This window comes from Erpetoichthys calabaricus, chromosome 8 (assembly GCF_900747795.2).
Source record: "Erpetoichthys calabaricus chromosome 8, fErpCal1.3, whole genome shotgun sequence".
NCBI classification, from domain to species: domain Eukaryota; kingdom Metazoa; phylum Chordata; class Cladistia; order Polypteriformes; family Polypteridae; genus Erpetoichthys; species Erpetoichthys calabaricus.
In genome coordinates this window covers 185,305,810-185,328,115 of record NC_041401.2, presented here as the reverse complement: position 1 = coordinate 185,328,115, position 22,306 = coordinate 185,305,810, and the positions used below count along the sequence as shown (strand labels likewise).

Genomic DNA, 22,306 nt, shown 5'->3' with positions numbered 1-22,306 from the left:
GCTGTTGTGAAGGGGTTTCTCTACACCATGGAAATGATTCTGCGATCATCCACCACTGTTGTCTTCCGTGGACGTCCAGGTCTTTTTGCGTTGCTGAGTTCACCAGTGCTTGCTTTCTTTCTCAGGATGTACCAAACTGTAGATTTTGCCACTCGTAATATTGGAGCAATTTTCCGGATGGGTTTTTTCTGTTTTTGCAGCTTAAGGATGGCTTCTTTCACCTGCATGGAGAGCTCCTTTGACCGCATGTTGTCTGTTCACAGCAAAATCTTCCACATGCAAGCACCACACCTCAAATCAACTCCAGGCCTTTTATCTGCTTAATTGATAATGACATAACGACGGACTTGCCCACACCTGCCCATGAAATAGCCTTTGAGTCAATTGTCCGATTACTTTTGAGCCCCTGAAATTAAGGAATTGTGTTCAAAAAATGCTTTAGTTGCCTCACATTTTTATGCAATCATTTTGTTCACCCCACTGAATTAAAGCTGAAAGTCTGCACTTCAACTGCATCTGAGTTGTTTCATTCAAAATTCATTGTGGTCATGTACAGAACCAAAACTAGAAAAAAGTTGTCTCTGTCCAAATATTTATGGACCTAACTGTATATATAAAGTCCAACATCTGTTTGTCTGTCCACTTTTCTCGAGAGAACTACTTAACGGATTTAGATTGGGGTTCTTTCTATAATTTGCTTGAACATTCCAGTTGATTTTGCGACTTCACTCATCGCGCCAAGTATCATAGTTTGCTTGCAGGAGCAATATATTCGTGCTAATCTGAGAGAGATTACAGTGGTTAGGTCTGGTGAGCTTTGTCGGGCTGAACGGCTTGTTCCCGTCTAGACTCTTCTAAGTAGAGTTTACCAAAGACTAATTAACTTGTTTTCCTGATCGTCCTCCTTCATCCACCATGGAGGCTCTACCACGTGATAAGGACATATCTCAAGACTGCACTCTTAGATCATCTGAGTTCACCCTTTGTGATCCACTGTTTGTGAACCATCACAATTACTTGAGTCAAGATTTATCATTATTTCTGTAAACTGCTACGTTTCTTTGTGTTTAGCATTATGATGGTGACGTCATCACACAGACATGATGTGGTGATCCTGTTAGCGGAAGTCAAGTTTCATGGTTATTCATTTTTTACATGCTCTGATCATTATGGTAGTGATGTCACTAATTGATATGAGCAGAAGAAGCTGACTAAATTTTACATTAACAACATCTAAATATATAAAGTCATAAATAACTATACTGATGCAGTCAGTTCTTCACTTGATAACTTACGTCATCAGCAGTAAAGGGTACTGGTCCTTTTCATTAAAGTTGGCTGGCAAGGTCAACTGCAAAGGAAATGCTATAAGGAAACAAAAGTGAAAGTTTTGTTTTTCTTAATTTTATTGTACAGCACTTATAGTGACAGTGATCTGTCCATTCTTCATTCTTAGCATAAAATAACACAACACAGCAGCACATTCTCAAACCTGCTTAATTAAAAGATTTCGGTTGAAAAACTAAAATGTTAAAAAGAAGATTTTCCTTTTATTCTCCACACTTTTTACAAAGTATTTTCCAAAAAATGTGTTATGTATTGGTTTTCTTGATTGCTTACATTTCACATCCACTTAATTTGAAGCAATTTAGCCAAATCTCAAAAATGCTAAAATGGAGATTTTAAAATGAAATGCCATTGTTTATAATATCGAATGCCAGGCCTGGAGGGCCGCAGTGGCTGCAGGTTTTCATTCTCACCTTTTTCCTAATCCGTGACCAGTTTTCATTGCTAATTAACTCCTTTTCCATTCCTTTTAATAGCTCTGTTTTAAAGGATTCAGTCCTCTGAATTTATTCTTTTTTTTTAGTTAAAAGACAGCCAAACATAAATGAGACGCGCAACGAGCCAACAGATGACCAGCTAAACTGGGATTTCAAACTCTAACCAGTTTCTTAATGAGAAGCCGATTCTTGCTGTTATTTAAACCCATTATTTAATTCCACTGCTTGCTGCTGCTCTCATTCTGCCACAACAGACATTTCTAAAACTGTTGATTTTCTGTTTGTTCTAAGAACACCGTCAAACTGTTTTGGTGACCTGACAGATCAACCTTACCGAAACCATTGCCTTTCTTTATCTATATTACTAAACGAAGGTTGTATATATGCACGGATGCCAGACGCACCGAAGCGCACGCGCACTGCGCCCCAGAGTCAAACCTAGCAGCTTCCCAGAGTCAGTAGGTGGCGCCCAAACAACACAACACAACCGGTAAACTAAACTTCACGTCACAATACAACCGCCACCCGAACGTGAACACCACCGCATATATACAACCTTCGTTTAGTGATGTTTGTATATATGCAATGAAGATGCACCGAAAGCGCCCCTGAGTCAAACCTGACGGCTTTCCAGAATCAGTAGGTGGCGCCCGAACAACGCAACACAACCTGTAAACTAAACTTCACATCACAATACAACCGCCGCCCGAGCGTGAACACCACCGCATATACAACCTTCGTTTAGTGATGTTTGTATACAGTAATCCCTCGCTTTATCGCGCTTCGACTTTCGCGGCTTCACTCTATCGCGGATTTTATATGTAAGCATATCTAAATATATAACGCTGATTTTTCGCTGCTTCGCGGGTTTCTGCGGACAATGAGTCTTTTTACTTCTGGTACTTGCTTCCTCAGTTGGTTTGCCCAGTTGATTTCATACAAGAGATGCTATTGGCGGATGGCTGAGAAGCTACCCAATCAGAGCACACAGTTAAGTTCCTGTGTGCTGCTGATTGGCTCAGCGACGGAGTGCTGCATTAACCAGGAAGTCTCATCTCACTCATTCAGCATTAACGTGCTCCTGCTTCAGGGGCCGTGTCCAAGCGCCAACAGAAGATGCAAATGATTGCAGAAAAGGTAAAAGTTTTGGATTTGTTGAAGGAAGGGAACAGCTACACCGCTGCAGGACACCATTACGGCATCAATGAGTCCACGATTCTTTTTATTTAAAAAGGAGGAAAAGTATATAAGATCTACGGCCGCAGTGTCCTTTAACCAGGGTGCAAAATGAGTTGCAAGTGGACGTGATAAGGCAGTAGTCTGGATGGAATCTGCTTTAGGGATTTGGATTGAAGAGTGCTGGAAGAAGAACAACGGCGGTGCTACACAGTCGCCTGAAGAGGCTCCTTTAGAAGAGCTGTAACGCTATCCTTTGTTGTGCAGTAAAATTAAACTCATCGTTATCGGACAAGTCGTCATGTCATTGTTGGTGAGTAACCATAATTAATTATCTACGTATAGTACTTATTACATGTACATAGTTTAGTGTCACTGTACACACATTTTACTGTATACAATTTTTCTTGCATTGTACGTATTTATTGCTGGTGGCCTGTCTGTCGTAATGGCTGTAACATATGTGATATCAGAGACGCTCGATATCTTTAAAATAATATTTAGGTTTTACTGTATATAAACTGTGTTTACATACATAATTTCAACGAATCTTACCTAATATCTAAGAGAATACAAAGGGTTTATTCTGTATAATTGTGCGGGAAATGTTTATAATAGTGTGGGAGAGTTTATAAGGGCTTAAAATATATAAAAATAACCAAATGAACATATGGTTTCTACTTCGCGGATTTTCACCTTTCGTGGGGGGTTCTGGAACGCAACCCCCGCGATGGAGGAGGGATTACTGTATATGCAATGAAGAAGCAGTGAAAGCGCCCCCGAGTCAAACCCAGCAGCTTCCCAGAATCAGTAGGTGGCGCCCAAACAACACAACATGACCTGTAAACTAAACTTGAGGTAAAGCGTGCATGCCAGGTTGTATATATACACAGATGCCAGAGGCCACAAGCAAGCCGTACACACTACCACTGCCACCCAAACGCGACCGCCCACACCACCGCATACACCACCTTCATTTAGTAATGTACCCCTCCAAGCCCGGGTCCGCCGCCATCGTCACTTCAGCACGCGAATTTCCAGCCGTCAGCAAACGACTTCTAGCTAACAACACAGCCATAGAAAAATAAAAATGAGAACGTATGGATAAAAACAATGAATGAAGGCGCCTACAACGCACTTCTGAAACACCAGAACCACATGAGTCACGGCTCCAAAAAGAAACCGCTTTAGTACAAATATGTTTATTTAAATAAATGAAAATTTTCCCAGGATGCACCCACCCTCCATGATTTTTCTTCCCTCCAAATATCGGAGGGAACAGAAAGTGATTGTCATTCTTGGATTTGCGATTCTTTTGAGAATCGCGGGTTTGCTGGTTTTCAGATATTGTGTGATGGGCACACAATGTGATGGCTTGTTTTGTGTCTCATTATTGTTTGGCTGTGTCGCAGGTGGCTGGCGGGGCAACCCGGCCGGGACGCCCCGGAGGACCGGAGGAGGGCTTATGCCTCCCCCAAGACCACGTGGGGTCGACCGCCCTGGCGGCTATGGGGACCACGGGTACAGAGCCAGGGGGCGCCCCAATGCCTTTGGAGCCCTGGACCTCAGCACTTCCGCCACACCTGGAAGTGCTGGTGGAAGAGGATCGGGGACACCCGGAGTGTCAGCCGGCACTTCCGCCACACTGGGGAGTGCCGGTGGAAGATTGTCGGGAGGCACCTGGAGCACATCCAGGTGTGCATAAAAGGGGCCGCCTCCCTCCATTCAGGGACTTGAGTCGGGTGGAAGAAGGACAAGGTCTAAGAGGAGGCAAGGAGGCAGCCTGAAGAGAGTGAGGCATTGTTGTTGTTGGCCAGGACTTTGGGGACTTTTGGGGACTGTGGTGCACATTTGTAAATATGGACTCTGTAAATAAACGTGTATGGGGTGATTTGAACGTGTCTGCCTGTCTGTGTCCGGGTCATCTTCCACAGCTGCTAATTAAGGAAAAAGAAGCAACAAAGGGGCCTGAGTCAAGTGAATTAAAACTAAGGCAAAAGAGGCTAATTAGCAGCAAAAACTGGCCACTAATGAAGAAGATGGTTAGAATGAAAACCTGCAGCCAGTGCAGCCCACCGGAAACAGAGTTTGACACCCCTGGTTTAAAATGTCAGCCATACACTACACGCACTTCAGAACAGGTCATCCATCAGTATGGCCAGTATTGGGATGGGAGACCATCCAGGAAAAGCTATGTTTGCTGCTGGAAGAAGAGTTGGTGAGGCCAGCAGGGGGCGCTTACCCTGTGATCTGAATGTGGACCCCAAGTACCCAGTGCAGTGATGGGGACACTGTGCTGTAAAAATCAAGCAGTTCTTTGGATGAGTTGTAAAAACCAAGGTCCTGACTCTCTGTGGTCATTAAAGATCCCTGGGCATCTCTCATAAAAAGCAGGGGTTATCCCAATTTCTAGTCTATTATGCCTCCCAGGTCCTAGTCATTCTGGGCCCCTAATCATCCCCTGTCTCTAACTGGCTAAATATCTCTCACCACTTCACCACCTAACAGCTAATGTGCAGTGAGCTTACTGCCGCTAAAATGGCTGCCGTCGTATCATCCAGGTGGATGCTACACATTAGTGGTGGCACTCCATTCTCTGTGTAACAGAACTTTGAGTAGTAAGAATATAAATAGAAAGAAAGAAAGAAAGAAAGAAAGAAAGAAAGAAAGAAAGAAAGAAAGAAAGAAAGAAAGAAAGAAAGAAAGAAAGAAAGAATTGTCCATTAAAGACAAGCTCAAAATGAAGTGAAAGAAAGAAAGGAAGAAAGAAAGAAAGAAAGAAAGAAAGAAAGAAAGAAAGAAAGAAAGAAAGAAAGAAAGAAAGAAAGAAAGAAAGAAAGAAAGAAAGAAAGAAAGTTCTATTAAAGACAATCTCAGAAATGATGTGAAAGAAAGAAAGAAAGAATGTTCCATTAAAGTTGTCTTTAAAGGAAAGAAAGAAAGAAAGAAAGAAAGAAAGAAAGAAAGAAAGAAAGAAAGAAAGAAAGAAAGAAAGAAAGAAAGAAAGAAAGAAAGAATGGTCCATTAAAGACAAGCTCAAAAAGAAAGAAAGAAAGAAAGAAAGAAAGAAAGAAAGAAAGAAAGAAAGAAAGAAAGAAAGAAAGAAAGAAAGAAAGAAAGAAAGAAAGTTCCATTAAAGACAATCTCAGAAATGATGTGAAAGAAAGAAAGAAAGAATGTTCCATTAAAGTTGTCTTTAAAGGAAAGAAAGAAAGAAAGAAAGAAAGAAAGAAAGAAAGAAAGAAAGAAAGAATGGTCCATTAAAGACAAGCTCAAAAAGAAAGAAAGAAAGAAAGAAAGAAAGAAAGAAAGAAAGAAAGAAAGAAAGAAAGAAAGAAAGAAAGTTCCATTAAAGACAATCTCAGAAATGATGTGAAAGAAAGAAAGAAAGAATGTTCCATTAAAGTTGTCTTTAAAGGAAAGAAAGAAAGAAAGAAAGAAAGAAAGAAAGAAAGAAAGAAAGAAAGAAAGAAAGAAAGAATGGTCCATTAAAGATAAGCTCAAAATGAAGTGAAAGAAAGAAAGAAAGAAAGAAAGAAAGAAAGAAAGAAAGAAAGAAAGTTCCATTAAAGACAATCTCAGAAATTATGTGAAAGAAAGAAAGAAAGAAAGAAAGAATGTTCCATTAAAGTTGTCTTTAAAGGAAAGAAAGAAAGAAAGAATGGTCCATTAAAGACAAGCTCAAAAATGAAGTGAAAGAAAGAAAGAAAGAAAGAAAGAAAGAAAGAAAGAAAGAAAGAAAGAAAGAAAGAAAGAAAGAAACGTAACAGTCCATAGCATAACGTCTTAAGTTACTTCTGTAGGAAAAGACATTCAGCTGGAACTTTAATTTCCCAGAACAGTTATAAAATAAACACAACTATTAAATATTCCTACAGTATGTGCCAGCAGGTTTTGTTCGGTTCTAACAGACTATTTACACTTGAACATGGACACTTCTTGCTCATTGAGTTCCAAGTCACTGGCAGGTAATCCTGACATTAAGAGTGAGGCAGTAACCGACCCTGAAATTGTGATCATAAGTTTTAGAAAACCACCATTATGAAATGTAATTAAGTTCATTCAGCCTTGAAGTAGGTGATGCCAATTCCTGCAGGTGTCCCCGCTTTTGCTCATTACTTACAAACCCCTCTGGGTTTATAAAAGCTGCAGCCTTTGTTGCTACAGCCTCTGACACATCATTTAGACAACATTATGCTGTATACCGTAAGGATAATGGTTAGAATAAAGGCAACTATCAAAGGAAGACAGACAGACCATTATACCCCTTAACACTAGAATTACCAGAGTCTACGAAAAAACTCGTAGATCCGGCCCACCTTAAAACCGTTCTCACCTCTCTTTTGTCTTCTAAATGTGCCGATTTGGAGGAGCAGCGAGCAGCCGGCTATTCCGTCCCCCACCGTCGCAGAACGTTCACTAAGTTTTTCCAGCTCATGGCTTGTTTGATTATCTGGGAGTGACTGAACTGCTGGAGTTTTAGAATAGAAATAATAGATCGCTATTTGGAATACTTGCATTTCATGCGTGTTCCGTTTCTACAGTAATCTGTGTAAACACATTGCTAAAACAGAATCTTTTTCATATTTTAGTAATAAATGTTACAAAATGTAGAAAGTGTAAAGCCCGAGTTCCTAAGATCAAATAAACACTTCCACAAAAGCTTCACACACCATGTAACAGTTTCTGTGGTGTAGCATGCTAAGATTTGCTTCTCAGACTGAGTAGCTTTTCTCTGCCTCACAAACATGAGTTCAATTCCCCGCTGGGGATAAAGTGTTACTTCTTTTTTTTGTTTTTAACCTCAAACGGACATAAAATTTGTAAATTGGTATGCACTGTCAGTTAATGAGATCGTTATATTTTCATGTGGGATGCTCCTTTTAAAATATTTTTTTAACAATTGAGACTGCAATTAACATGAACAACTGTCCTTATAACTTATTTTTTTCAAGATCCATAACACAGAGACAGACAGAGCACTGCGTAATACAGAGACAGACAGGCAGAGATATACAAACAAACAGGGAAGGCACATGTACTGAAAGAAAAAAAAATCAACATGCGCGTTGTTTCTGTAGCACTGAATGAGCTCACCCGCTCTAACATCGCCCCCCCCCACCCCGATCTGACTCTCTAAGTGACAGCACAAGTACAGACGCAAACCAAGTGTAATCAAGAGTCTTCAGTTCGATCCCCACTCACTCCTATATTTGCCGTTTTCAGTAGTAAGCTGCTCTTTTGTTAATATTATACAGTACACACATGCACTTGATTTGTGTCTGTACTTGCGCTGTTACTTAGAGAGTCAGATCGAGGGGGTGGTGATGTTAGAGCGCGTGAGCTTATTCAGTGCTGCAGAAACAACGCACATGTTGATTTTTTTTTTCTTTCAGTACATGTGCCTTCCCTGTTTATTTGTATATCTCTGCCTGTCTGTCTCTGTATTACGCAGTGCTCTGTCTGTCTGTGTGTTATGGATCTTGAAAAAAATAAGTTATAAGGACGGTTTGCTGACTTGGAGCACCACTGCCTTACTGTGCCACAGAGACGCGAGTTCGATTCCCAGCTTTGAAGAAAGTGATTTTTTTTTCCTCAAACGGACATTGAATTTATAAATTGGCATGCACTGTAAATCGTTAACTTTAAAATGTCAATCGCGGTTATTTCTGTTGATTAATTCATGCTTTTTTACTTAGAGTCAGAACAGGAGCTTTTTCAGCTTATTCAGCTTCTGATCTGACTCAAACAGCGCCAGTATAACTTCACACCCAACCTGACGCTGTTCGTTTTCAAATAATATTGCATTACTTCGACGATGTTTTCTGATTGGTACTATTCGCGTCATAAAATGATTTCTTCAAAACGTCACATATATTTGTCTCTTTCTTTTTTAAAATGTGCGCTGTAGCACTCAGCAACTGGCCACCTGCATGTTCTTGCACACACTAAATCAGACAGCGCTATATGCAATCATCAGATTCAAATGTTAAGTTATATAGCACAGAATGGAAATCAGCAGTTCTTAGCATTCCACCACGCAAGCTGTCATATCAACCGCCTACTGTAACTTGCTTTCTTTTTTCTTCGGTTATAGTCTTGAATAAAAGTGCACTTGTTTTGTTATACTTTTACAACAACATATGTTCCTGTGTTTGAGCTACATGGGCATGCTCAAAAAATACGCGTGTAATGCCACGAAAAGTGCATGCAGACACTTCAGTTCGCAAGCATTGGTACAACAATGTAGTCACAAGTACACTGCAGAGCTTTGGCGCGTCTTTATGTGAAAACAGCAGTGTCAGATGGGGAGTGTCTGATGATTGCATATAGCGCTGAAGTTACTGCTCTTTACTATGCTTTCCTCTGCATGTCCTGGAGTACAAAAGAAGCAGCATACAGCAACACGTGGGGACTGGCAATACTGGGGGGAAAAAACACGCGGTCGTATGTATCGTGATACACTGCAGAACTATAGCGCGTCTTTATGTAAAAACCGCAGTGTCAGGTTGGGGGCGGTAGGGATGGATCCTGAACGCGACTGAGACAATGAAAAGTGAATTTTAAAAAAATAAAGCTAACCTTTACAAATATCATAAATTACACTGGCTGTTACAGACTGAAATCAAATGTATCTTTTTATTCTAAAATAGTGAAAATAAGAACACTTCTCAAATGGGAGCTGTGCAGGATCGAACTCATGAGCTTCTGATGCGTAGTCAGCGACTGATACTGTTATGCCACGGAAGCAGTGGTAGTTAATTCATATCAATGTCTCACACTAAGGCGGGTTTTTTTGGCGGTGGCTTTTTTTTGTATCTTTTGTGAAAGTGTGTCTTTGATATTTGGACTTCAGGCTTCATACATTATATAGTTTATGCCTACATTTTGTCAATTGCTACTAGAATATATAACACGTTTCTGTTTTAACAATGTGTTTACACAGATTACTGTAGAAATGCAACACATATGAAATGCGTGTGTTTCAAATAACAATCTTATTATTTCTACTCTAAAACTCCACTTCACTCCCAGATAATCAATCAAGGCAAGAGCTGGGAAAAGCCTGTTTACGTTCTAAGTCGTTGGGGGGATGGAATAGCCGGCTGCTGGCAGCTTGTCTTTATCAGTACATTTAGATGACAAAAGACCCTGGCGGAGAGGTGAGAAAGGTTTTAAGAAGCGATTTAAGGTGGGCCGGATATACAAGTTTTTTCGTAGGCTCTGGTAATTCTAGTGTTAAAAGTTTAGGTCTTTACTTTTGTGAAATTGCAAAGAAAGCCAACGTGTCATTGAGAACAGTTTCCTACAAAATCAAAAGGAACTTGGAAACTGGAGAAAACTCTGACAGGAGCAGGCCTGGCAGACCCTAAGCCACAACAGAATCAGAAGACAAGCGTCTGAGAGTCAACACAGCTTGTGTGATGTGCCCCTCACAGGAGTAGAGAGAAGGAGGAGGAAGAGGAGGAATAAGTTATTGAGCTTAAAAACTGGCATTTGTGAAGGTAAGTCTGAGACTTTGTCTTCATTGCCGTGTTCTGGAATTTTGTCAAGCAAGACCCCCAGAACATAAACAGTATCTTCTAAATCCCCAGTATTTACGTTATGTTTGCATAAGAAACAAATGTAAAGTTCATCAATAAACTATACTAATGTGAATGCAATAATGGAAAAAAAAGTTAGCAAAAAATGAAGAGCATTTCAAACCAAACATTAAAATTAATTAGTCTGACCAAGTAACTAAGATCGTTCAAACTAATGACTACAGTAAAAATAAAAATGAATAGAAGTGACTCACCATATCCATCAAAGGAAACTGTTGTGAGGTCTTTCATTAGAACTCGTTTGGTCATAAAATCTCTGAAGTTTGCATTGTCTTCCAAAGTACTGGAGACTATAAGGAAAAGCACAGAACATTTTATAACACATAGCAATAATATTAAGAACATTAAAAATACAGAAATGTGCCTAAATTTGCTCTATTGTATTCACTATAATACTTTTTAAATTAAAATTCTGCTTGTTCCCAATCTATGCAATATGGAAGTTTTTTCTTTTCTTTTTCTATTTTAAATAACACTGTATGACAATTAAAGAAGTCACACAATTGAACCCAAATATCAGAGAAACAATTAAGATTTGCAATTACGAGCCCCACTAAAACCCAAACCCCTACTCTCACCCACAACAGAGAGCTAATTAGACATAAAAAAAAATCTACACTTCATTATAAAACTAATTAATTTGTAGATTTACAGGAATACAAGCAGGAGTTCAGCAAACGTATTTCTGAATAATATTAAAGAAATCTTGCCAAAGTCTAAAACACTCTACTTAGTTCCGCACAAAGAAAATTTTATATAATAGAAAATATAATTTTCCAATTTTGTTGTAGATAGTGCATTTCAATTCATCCAATTAAGCACATTTAGTCTACGTGACAACATCGTAGTCAAGGAAATAATGGTCTTTTCATTATCAGATATTTTAAGCTAATCTGAAATAACTCCTAAGACCACCACAAAAGGAATTTTAGTGATCACACAAACTATTCTCACAGATTTTAAAATATATTGTCACGGATGAGCGGGAACACTGCCCGCCCGGGACGCCTGGACAGTCCCCGAGTTGGACGATACTTCTCCTCGGCCACGAGAGGGCAGCCGTCCGGGCCTAATTGGGGGCCACAGGAATGGAGCCAGGACACTCACCACTGTGAGAAGACGTGGCCACCGCCAGGGGGCGCCCGGACAGTTAGGGAGTCCTGGATGGCAGCACTTCCGCCACACCAGGAAGTGCTGCCAGAAGTAATCCCAAGGGCACCCGGTGTGCTTCCAGGTGCTCTCCTGACACTTCTGCCACACCAGGAAGGGATGTCAGGGGGAGCAATTGGGGCTCATCCGGGTCATAATAAAAGGGGCTGCATCCCTCCAGTAGGAGAGCCAGAGTTGGGAGGAAGAAGATGAAGCTTGTGAGGAGGGCGAGAGGAGGTCGAAGGTGAAAGAGAAGAAGAAGAGAAAGAAGAAGAAGAAGAGAGAAAGAGAGAGGAGGTTGAAGGTGAGAAGAGAAGAAGAAGAGAGAAAGAGAAAGAGAAGAAGAAAGAGTTGGTGAAGGAAGGCATTGTGGTGCAAAGAGGAAATAAAGAAGGATGTTTTGGACATTCTGGTGTCTGTCTGTCTGTGTCTGGGGGTATGCTTTCCACAATATATATATTTTTAAAAAAGGCTTTAATTTTGGACAGTCCCAAAACATATGCCTGGGTGAGACTGGATTTACTTGGCATAACTGAACATTAAGGTAAAATCCCTAATATACATCCATCCATTATCCAACCTGCTATATCCTAACTACAGGGTCACAGGGGTCTGCTGGAGCGAATCCCAGCCAACACAGGGCGCAAGGCAGGAAACAAACATTGGGTGGGGCGCCAGCCCACCACAGGGGGCGCACACACCCACACACACCAAGCACACACGGGCAGAACATGCAAACTCCACGCAGGGAGGACCGGGGAAGTGAACCCAGGTCTCCTTACTGTCCACTGCGCCACCTTGCCGCCCCTTAATATACACCTCTCAAGAAAAAATGAAGGCAACACTTACATCACACATTGGATCAAAACAAACAGGATATTCAAGTGGAAAATCTTTACTAAGTAATCCTGTGTAAGTCATTGAGAACAAAATGATGTAATAGCGGTCAATGGAAACTAAAATCACCCACCCATTGAGTCAAAAACCATTTCTACCAAGTGACTACTTTTTGTAATTAATATATCTTCTTCTATAATACGCTACCGTGGCTGTTCGTTTGTCTGTCCAGGATTTTAAATCACCTGTAGCTCGCAAACCGTTTCACCTATTGACTTGAAATTTGGTACACATATACTACGTGACATCTACTATCCGCTTTCGGGGTGATGATTTTATTACTCTTTTTATTTTTATTTTATTGTAGAATCAACTCTCGGCAGCGCGCAGCAGGGCAGCCGTGCGGCGCATGCGTATGGGCGCCGTTCTCATTCCCTACCACCTTCGCTAATCATTCTTGAGGCAGATTGAAGACTTAAGTGCCAGATTAAGTGAAAAATTAAAGTAATTGCAACACAAAAACTAACTTAATCAGTTTTAACGCGAAAAGATGCCGACGAAAGAAGAAGCAGCGGGCCGCTAGGGTGGAGAAAAGAAGAGTTGCTCAGGAAGCAGCAAGTGCATCAACCTCTGAGCACACGAATGGTAAACGTACAGAGAAAGAGGATGAAGATTATGAACGCTCAAGTCAAGTGTATTCCGTGCAGTGCGCCGTTACTGGTATATTATATTACTAGACAAAGAGCCCGTTTTCGACAACGTAAGATGAAACGGGCACAAGTTTGTGTTAGCAGTGTATGAAGAACAAATGATAAGTAACGTAGAAGTGGTTTTGTAATGATTGTAGTCCGCTTTACTCATTACTGTACAGGCTTGTACTGTTAGTTGATGAATTTTCCAGGCCTATAGTATAATATTGAATGATGAATGTTCCAGTACAATATGGAATAGTAATAAGTATAAGCACCACAAACCTGATATAGGTGTATTGAATGAATGCGTAATTGAATCAGAATGCGTAATTAGGCCTCGAGCTGTAGTCGAAATCACCTTTCAGGCCTCTAGTGCTTTAATCGAAGTCGCCTTTCTCTTTGAATTTTTGCGGCCGTAAATCCGCCGCCTGCCACGATGTTGAGGTTGGATGTCGGTCTTGTAAGGTTTTTCGGGCAGCTGCACAGAAGGCAACTGCGCATTCGGCTTTGGACGTGCGCAGAAGGCGTCTGCGCATTCGGCTTCGGACAGACATGAGTGAGTGAGTGAGTGAGGAGGCAGACGAATTATGTATCGAGATACGAGGGTCGTTCAAAAAGTTTCCACACTTTTTGTTAAACTCTATTTCTTAAGAATTTCAAAAACAAATTACATCACTCTTCTACATACATAGTCACCTTCATTTGCGATGCAGTTTTCCCTCCGTCGTACAAACTTTTTATTGCCCAATTACTATTCCTCCCGCCTTCACTGTTTCCAACGACAATATAAAAGTGTGGAAACTTTATGATCGTCCCTCGTTTTATATGTTATATATATGTTATATTAAATTGTTATTTGTAAAATATTATTGTATTTAATAATAATTATTTGCATTTATATAGCGCTTATCTCACTACTCAAAGCGCTCCGCAATTGCAGGTTAAGGGCCTCGCTCAAGGGCCCAACAGAGCAGAGTCCCATTTGGCATTTACGGGATTCAAACTGGCAACCTTCTGATTGCCAGTGAAGATCCCTAGCCTCAGAGCCACCACTCCACTACTAAATATATATTTATATTATATATAAATATATAATTAATAAATTTATTTAAAACAATTTAAATAGGTAATTTAGTAATTTTTCTAGTCTAAATAATTAATTTTAAAAATACACTATGCTTTGTTCTCTAAAATAGTGTAAATTCTCTAAACCGTCATCTCTCAAAAACTGGACGTGATGAAGCAATTTGATTGCCAGATGTGGATTCAGTATCCTCAGATCTGTAAAGAACACCTAAAACTTTGGACATTTTTTTTTTTTTGCAGACCACTGTATGAGAAGCGCTGCCACCCCACAGTTCCCGTGACTTGGGTCCAGTTCTCAGACTATTCCACTGCCAGTGGGAATCTAACACATGCACTTCATAGTTTTGTGTTTTGTTTTTGCCCCTGCCAGAATTCCAGTTTTCCTCTGCCATTTCAAGGACATGCATGTTTGGTTATGTTAGATGAATGTCAGGTTAAAGGAGTGGATGGATGAGAACTGCGTGTCTTTAAACACGGATAAAACAGAGATGTTAATTATTGGAGGGAATGAGGCCGATCGCAACAATACTCTGCCATTACTTAACTCAGTTTAAATCACCATTAGTTTAACTGAATCAGCCCACAGTCTAGGCATTATCTTTGACACTAGCATATCATTTAAGGAATACATGACAAAACTGTGTAAAACATATTTTTTTTTCTATCTTAAAAATATTAGGAAATTAAGGCGTTTTCTAAATATGCAGGATATGGAGAAATTCATTTATGCATTTATTTCTAGTAGGCTAACTGACTAATGCAGTGCAGTGTTCACTGGCTGTTAAAATCGTTCTATGTGCAGCTTTCAGTTACCATATATACTCACATATAAGTCGGGTCTTGAAACCCAAAAAATCGATCATAAAATCAGACACCGAGTTATATACCCTTTCAAAAATGCAACACTTACATTTTTTTTAACATCTTCTTGCCTCCTCCAATCTCACATCAGTTTCTCAGACGCATCGAATTTTGTTGCAGCAGCGCACTTACCAATTTCTTTCACCACTTCAACGACTTTTCATTTAAAACCAGCTTCATATTTTCTTCTGATTGAACGCTCCATCAAATATAAGGGATGCTCTTATGATAAAGGTGTATGAGGGTGTGAGATACGAAAAACACTAAACAGCACAAAACGTCACTTCGGAATAGTGCGGGTATCACCATGTGGTCACATAGGCACAGTAGAGAGAGAGATAGAGAGAGAGAGAGAGGTTAGGAGTACACGCTGATACAGTGTATTGCCTCACCCACATAAAAAAAAGGCAGTGTGCTCCATGGTTACTCTCTCAGGTGAGCATTAGCATATCATAATCCCTTGGACTAATAGCGTGAGTTTTCTGTATTCACCTTATATGACCGACATTATAAAATACCAGAAATTATACTGTAAAAGCAAGTCCCAACTTATCCGTGGGAGAACTTATCTGCGAGTATATACGGTAATTCATAATGCTGCTGCATGAATTATTAAAAGAACTAGAAAGTGCAAACTCATAACCTCAGTTCTCATGTCGTTGCACTGGCTCCCGGTTAAATTTAGTGCAGATTAGGGAATGACGCTGATCACAACAATATTTTGTCATCATTTAACTCAGTTGGAATCCCAATTAATTTTACTGAATCAGCCCGCAATCTCGGAGTTATCTTTGACTCTAGCATGTCATTTAAAGCGCATATTACAAAGTTGTCCAAAACATGTTTCTTCCATCTTAAAAATGTTAGAAAATTAAGGCGCTTTCTATATAAACAGGATTCTGAGAAATTAATTCATGCATTTATCCCTAGTAGGATTGACTACTGCAATGCAGTGATCCACTGGATGCTCAAACTGTTCTTTATACAGCCTCCAGTTAATACAAAATGCGGCTGCAAGAATTATTACAAGAACAAGAAAATACGAACACATAACTCCAGTTCTTAAATCCTTACACTGGCTCCCGGTTAAGTTTAGGGCAGATTTCAAAATCCTTCTTTTAACATATAAAGCATTAAATGGCCGAGGTCCAGCTTACTTGTCTGAACTTATCATGACTTACAAACCAGAGCGCACGTTAAGATCTCAAGATGCTGGTCTGCTTATGGTTCCAAGGATTAATAAAATAACAGTGGGATGTCGAGCTTTTAGTTACAGGGCCCCTAAACTGTGGAATGGTCTGCCTGCTACTATAAGAGATGCCCCTTCGGTCTCAGCTTTTAAATCACGGCTGAAGACTCACAACTTCAGTTTAGCACACCCTGACTAGAGCTGCTGATTAACTGTACAGACTGCATCTCTGTTGTTAGTCATTAGCACTAAAACATAATTAACATGATAGTTAGAATTGGATACTAACCCTCACCTACTCTGTTTCTCTTCTCAGTACTCAAATGTGGCACTTGGTGCCACAGCCCACCTGCCAAGTTGTTTTGCCTGCCTAAGGTAAAGTCATCCCTGATGGAGGATCGTAGGAATCGTGAGAAAGAGGGGTCCTTTCATCGGATTGGCTGGCCCAACACTGTTTCAGCCGTGAAATGGCCAAATGGGGGAGGCAGTTTGATGGATGAGGTCTCCAGGAGTCTAAAATTATCCAAATCTTATTATGTGATATCATCTACTGTTAAATTCTGCTCCGTACTTCTAAAAAAAATTTTTTTAATTTTTTATTGAGGATTTGTTCTGTTCTGTGTGTTGTATTGTATTGACCCCCTTCTTTTGACACCCACTGCGCGCCCAACCTACCTGGAAAGGGGTCTCTCTTTGAACTGCCTTTCCTGAGGTTTCTTCCATTTTCCCTACTAGGTTTTTTTTTTGGGAGTTTTTCCTTGTCTTCTTAGAGAGTCAAGGTTGGGGGGCTGTCAAGAGGCAGGGCCTGTTAAAGCCCATTGCGGCACTTCCTGTGTGATTTTGGGCTATACAAAAATAAACTGTATTGTATTGTATTGTATAAGAGGTGCTTACAGCTTTCAAGTCCTGGCTTATGTTTCATGACTTCAGTTTAGCACGCCTTGACTAGAGTTGCTGTTCATTCTACATCTCTGTGGTTAGTCATTAGTACTAAAGTACAAGTAATATGATATGTGTATTTTTTACTAACCTTCGCCTATTCTGTTTCTCTTCTCGGGTGCTACATGTGGCTCTTGGTGCTACTGCTCTAGAGCCAAGTTGTCTGCCTGTCTATGGAAAAGTCATCTCTGATAAAGGAGCACTAGAATCATCAAGTAGAAAGGTCCCTTCATCCGATTGGCCGGCCCAGCACTGACTCAGCTGTGGATTGGCCAGTAGGGGGGAGGCAGCTTGTTGGCCGATGTCTCCAGGACTCTGAAGAAATCAGAATCCTCATATGCAATAGTTCTGTATTTAGTGAGAGACCCCACTCTATTCTTGCATTTTTTCTTTGTATTTCTGAGGTGGCCATGATAGATTGGCCATCTAGCTCTGTGAAGAGGAGTAATGAGGAGTACTTACCCCATTTCTTTGAAATCCAATGCATGTCTAACCCACCTGGAAAGGCTTTTCTCCTTGAATTGCCTTTCCCAAGATTTCTTCTATTTTTTTTTCCCCTACAAGGATTTTTTGGGGAGTTTTTTTTTTCTATCTTCTTAGGGAGTCAAGGCTGGGGGGCTTATAAAAAAACAGGGCCTGTTAAAGCCCAATGCATCACTCCTTGTGCAATTTTGGGCTATACAAGAAATAACTTCTGGTTGTTCTTCTTTTGCGCCCAGGTTATATAATTCTCTTTAGATTTCCAAATTTTGCTTCTGAATTCTTTATTTTGTAATTTGTTGGGTTATAATTTTGTTTCGATGAACAATAGGCCTAGCTTTAGGTTTAGATTTTGTATCTTACTTCAAGTTTGCTTTCCTGGTCATCCTCAAAAGTAGCGTTTCCTCATTGAAGGCATGGCAGTTTTAGGCTAGTTTCAGGGCCTGATAAAGTCCCACCATAGTTCCATCCCCATCTCATCCCAACCCCTAGAGACTAAGAATCATAAACAGGCATTCATTTATTTATTTGCTAGCTGAGTCGTAATTAAATTACATACGCACAAGTGTGTGTTGGTGTTATGAGATGTTTAATCATTCAAGCTATCTCCATTTATAAAGATGTAGCTGATTCACGCTGCCACCCCATTGTCACAGATTAACTCTTTCAATAATGCAGTGTGTCATTCAAATGACTTAAACAAAATTACAGTATTTAAATATTATTGTGGGCAGCATGGTGGTGCAGTGGGTAGCGCTGCTGCCTCGCAGTTAGAAGACCTGGGTTCGCTTCCAGGGTCCTCTCTGTGTGGAGTTAGCATGTTCTCCCCGTGTCTCCATGGGTTTTCTCCGGTGCTCTGGTTTCCTCCCACAGTCCAAAGACATGCAGGTTAGGTGTATTGGCGATCCGAAATTGTCCCTACTGTGTAAGCTTGGTGTGTGTGTGTGTGCCCAGTGGTGGGCTGGCATCCTGCCCGGGGTTTGTTTCTTGCCTTGTGCCCTGTGTTGGCTGGGATTGGCTCCAGCAGACCCCCATGTCCCTGTAGTTAGGATAATGCAGGTTGGATAATGGATGGATGGAAATATTATTGTTATATCCACTTTCTGAAAAACTGACATTTTGTTTTAATGAAATATTCTTATACTCAAACTTACTTTCCATGTCGCTCAGCCTGTGAAGAGTGACTTTAGGGACACCAGGACCTGTTTACAGCAAAAAAAAAACAAACAAACATAGAAATGTAAAAACAGTTTTGAAGAGAACAGGCCATTCCGCCTTGTCAATCTGTAGTTATTCTACATTTTGAAAAATATCATCAGGGTGAGATTCCTAAAGCATTACAATGTAACTCACATTTCATGGGTCTTTGTGTGAAAAGCAAATTTAGGCATTTGTGTAAAATTTACTCTTAATCTGATTCATGCCTGGCTCCAGGGGCTTCTGTTACTTGATGGATTTTTGGGAGTTTGTCACACCACCCACCCCATCCAATATTTATCAGTTTAGTCTGGAACCCGGGATGATCAGATTCCATCTTCTCCTGCGCTATTGTTAAAGATCAGTCAGAATCCATTTTGTTCTCATGTGTCCTGTCTAAAGGCCATGGCACATTAGACGACTTTTCCAGTGATTTTCTGTCCTTGTCTTCATTAACATCATCTTAGGAAATCAGAGGCAGTCAGCTGCAAGATCCTGTGAAGCTGGCATTTCAAACTTTACACTTTTTCCCTTGTAAATAATATTTCATCTTTTACTATTATTTTACAAGATCTCAAATGTTTTCTGACTCTTGCAGGGCCCTTAAACAAAAATCATTTGTCAGCCAGACCAGGGGTTGGCGCTCTCACCTGATCCTCTCTCCTCTAATTGCTCTGCAGTTCAAATGAAGGCCCTCCCTCTCAATGACATCATCACTGGTCCACCCACATAACTTCCGGCAAACCCTGATGACATCATTTCCGGTACCCAGACTCCACCTTCCTGCCACATCAATTCCTGTTCCGGCCGCCCTGACTCCGCCCCTTCCTCCTACCCACCATATTTATAGAGCGATCTCAACCTGTAAGTCAGTTCAGTTGTGAATTCCACTTATGTGAAGACGCGTTTCTTTTCTTTTGATGATTATTTCAGTATACGGGGTGGCCCTTCCCCAAACCTTTTTCTGTCTGCTGCCTAATTTTTTACCACATATATACAGTATATATTTTTAACGTTGGCTGAAAATTTTCCTATTACAACATTTAGGGAAGTCAGGGCCTCACCACCACAGCAAAGTAACTAGCAGATAAAAGGCAAGCATAGTGTTGCCAAAATAACCAAAAATGAATGCCTTTGAAGTTTGCATAGTTTGTACATTCTACCTGATGAACACAAGTGACTGGGCTGACAAGTGAATCCAGTTATCTGAAACACTTAGTGGGGGACCACAGCAGTAACCAACTGTGCCATCGTGAAGGCCTAATCTTTTTAATATTAATACTCTTAACTGATATATAAGGAGTTATCTAACTATATCAGATCAAGTGATTTTTTATTTTAAGCCTTAAGCCTTGACTCTAAGCAGGTGAGCAAATCGATTTATCCATCCATTCATCTGTCCATCCATTTTCTATACCCATTTTATCCTGAGCAGGGTCACCATGAAGCTGGAGCCCATCCCAGCAAGCAAAGGGTGCAAATATTTTTTATATTTGTAATTAATTTAGACCATTTGGAAAATACGTGTTTTCATGTTGACACTAAAGAGTCTTTTTTCTGTGTGTCAGTCTCAGAAAAGCCAAGTTAATCCGCTGTGATTCAATGTTGTAAATGTGAAAACTTCCAAGAGGGTGAATACGATTTAAAGGCACTGTAAACTCTCAAGTAACAATCAAATCCACCGTCCAAAGCAATAAATAAATTTACCCACAGTGACTGAAAGAAAATACACGCCATCACTTTCCAATGGCACTTCATTCTATGTGAAAAAACAGCAGTGGTGGACATTTGCAGTTCTCCCTGTAAAGGCAGGTCAATTTCTACATTCACAGAAATCAGAAAAATTACTTGGCACCTCAGAGTGAACACTTCAAGCAAAATACTTTTAGAATAAGTGCTAGCATTTTAGAATAGGAGCTTAATGGGCTTGCTGCACTAAATCTGTCAGTCACTTTTCACCATGTAACAGAAATAAAATGTCTGTTAGGGTCTTTCAACATGCCAAAAATTCACTATGAGTAGCCCATATTTGAAAATGTCACTGGTGTTTTGAAAGACTTATTTATATTAGCCAAAGCTTTTGTTACGGTCTTATCGTTACACAGAGATAGCTTGCTGTAAGATATACCAGACTGGCTCCTGTTCAAATGTTAAATTATGGCTTTTGTAAGGCAATTAGTACTTAAAAGTTCACTCTATCTATCTATCTATCTATCTATCTATCTATCTATCTATCTATCTATCTATCTATCTATCTATCTATCTATCTATCTATCTATCTATCTATCTATCTATCTATCTATCTATCTATCTATCTATCTACCCTTATATTGATATTTTTTCTATCTGTGCTATCCTGCCTACTACACTAAAATTGCTATCTATCTATCTATCTATCTATCTATCTATCTATCTATCTATCTATCTATCTATCTATCTATCTATCTATCTATCTATCTATCTATCTATCTATCTATCTATCTATCTATCTCATATAGCATCTTTCATTTCTATCTATCTATCTATCTATCTATCTATCTATCTATCTATCTATCTATCTATCTATCTATCTATCTATCTATCTATCTATCTATCTATCTATCTATCTACCCTTATATTGATATTTTTTCTATCTGTGCTATCCTGCCTACTACACTAAAATTGCTATCTATCTATCTATCTATCTATCTATCTATCTATCTATCTATCTATCTATCTATCTATCTATCTATCTATCTATCTATCTATCTATCTATCTATCTATCTATCTATCCTTATATTGATATTTTTTCTATCTGTGCTATCCTGCCTACTACACTAAAATTGCTATCTATCTATCTATCTATCTATCTATCTATCTATCTATCTATCTATCTATCTATCTATCTATCTATCTATCTATCTATCTACGTGCTATAGAAATAAATGTTGTTGCTGTACAGTAAAGAGCTCCCTGTGCATTCATTGCATATTTTCATTATTTTGCTTAAACAAAATCAAGTTTTGCATTGCAATTATGGCCACAAAGCGTAGTGCAAGTCCCTCAAAGGCTCTGAGCTCAAACGTTGAAAGTCAGTGATGTGGCTTAGTGAGAAAATCAAAGTGTTAGATAAACTTTGTGCCAGAATGTTGGCATCCACTGTGGCTCTCTATTCTTTGCTTAATGATTCAATTTGAACTCAAAAGAATCGATGAATGACACAGAATGTGCAGAACTGTGTTCTTTAAAGTGAAGTTAAAAGCCAATGATTAGAATCAAAGAAATGAGAATATTTTTTATAAGGTTTAAATTGTGTGATTAATTTATTGAAT

The 22,306-nt window shown here is 39.7% G+C and overlaps 2 protein-coding genes across 4 annotated transcripts in view; both read right to left on the bottom strand.

Moving 5' to 3' along the window:
• Positions 1-22,306, bottom strand: part of ccdc93 (coiled-coil domain containing 93) — an 876,647-nt gene that overhangs the window by 169,957 nt on the left and 684,384 nt on the right. The window lies entirely within an intron of this gene.
• Positions 1-22,306, bottom strand: part of LOC114656664 (inactive dipeptidyl peptidase 10-like) — a 284,823-nt gene that overhangs the window by 54,071 nt on the left and 208,446 nt on the right. Inside the window, exons 15-17 of the mRNA XM_051930750.1 lie at positions 18,952-18,999; positions 10,759-10,854; positions 1,296-1,365 (exon numbers count right to left, since the gene is read on the bottom strand). Coding sequence (XP_051786710.1) covers positions 1,296-1,365; positions 10,759-10,854; positions 18,952-18,999 — 214 coding nt within the window. The remainder of the gene's footprint in view (positions 1-1,295; positions 1,366-10,758; positions 10,855-18,951; positions 19,000-22,306) is intronic.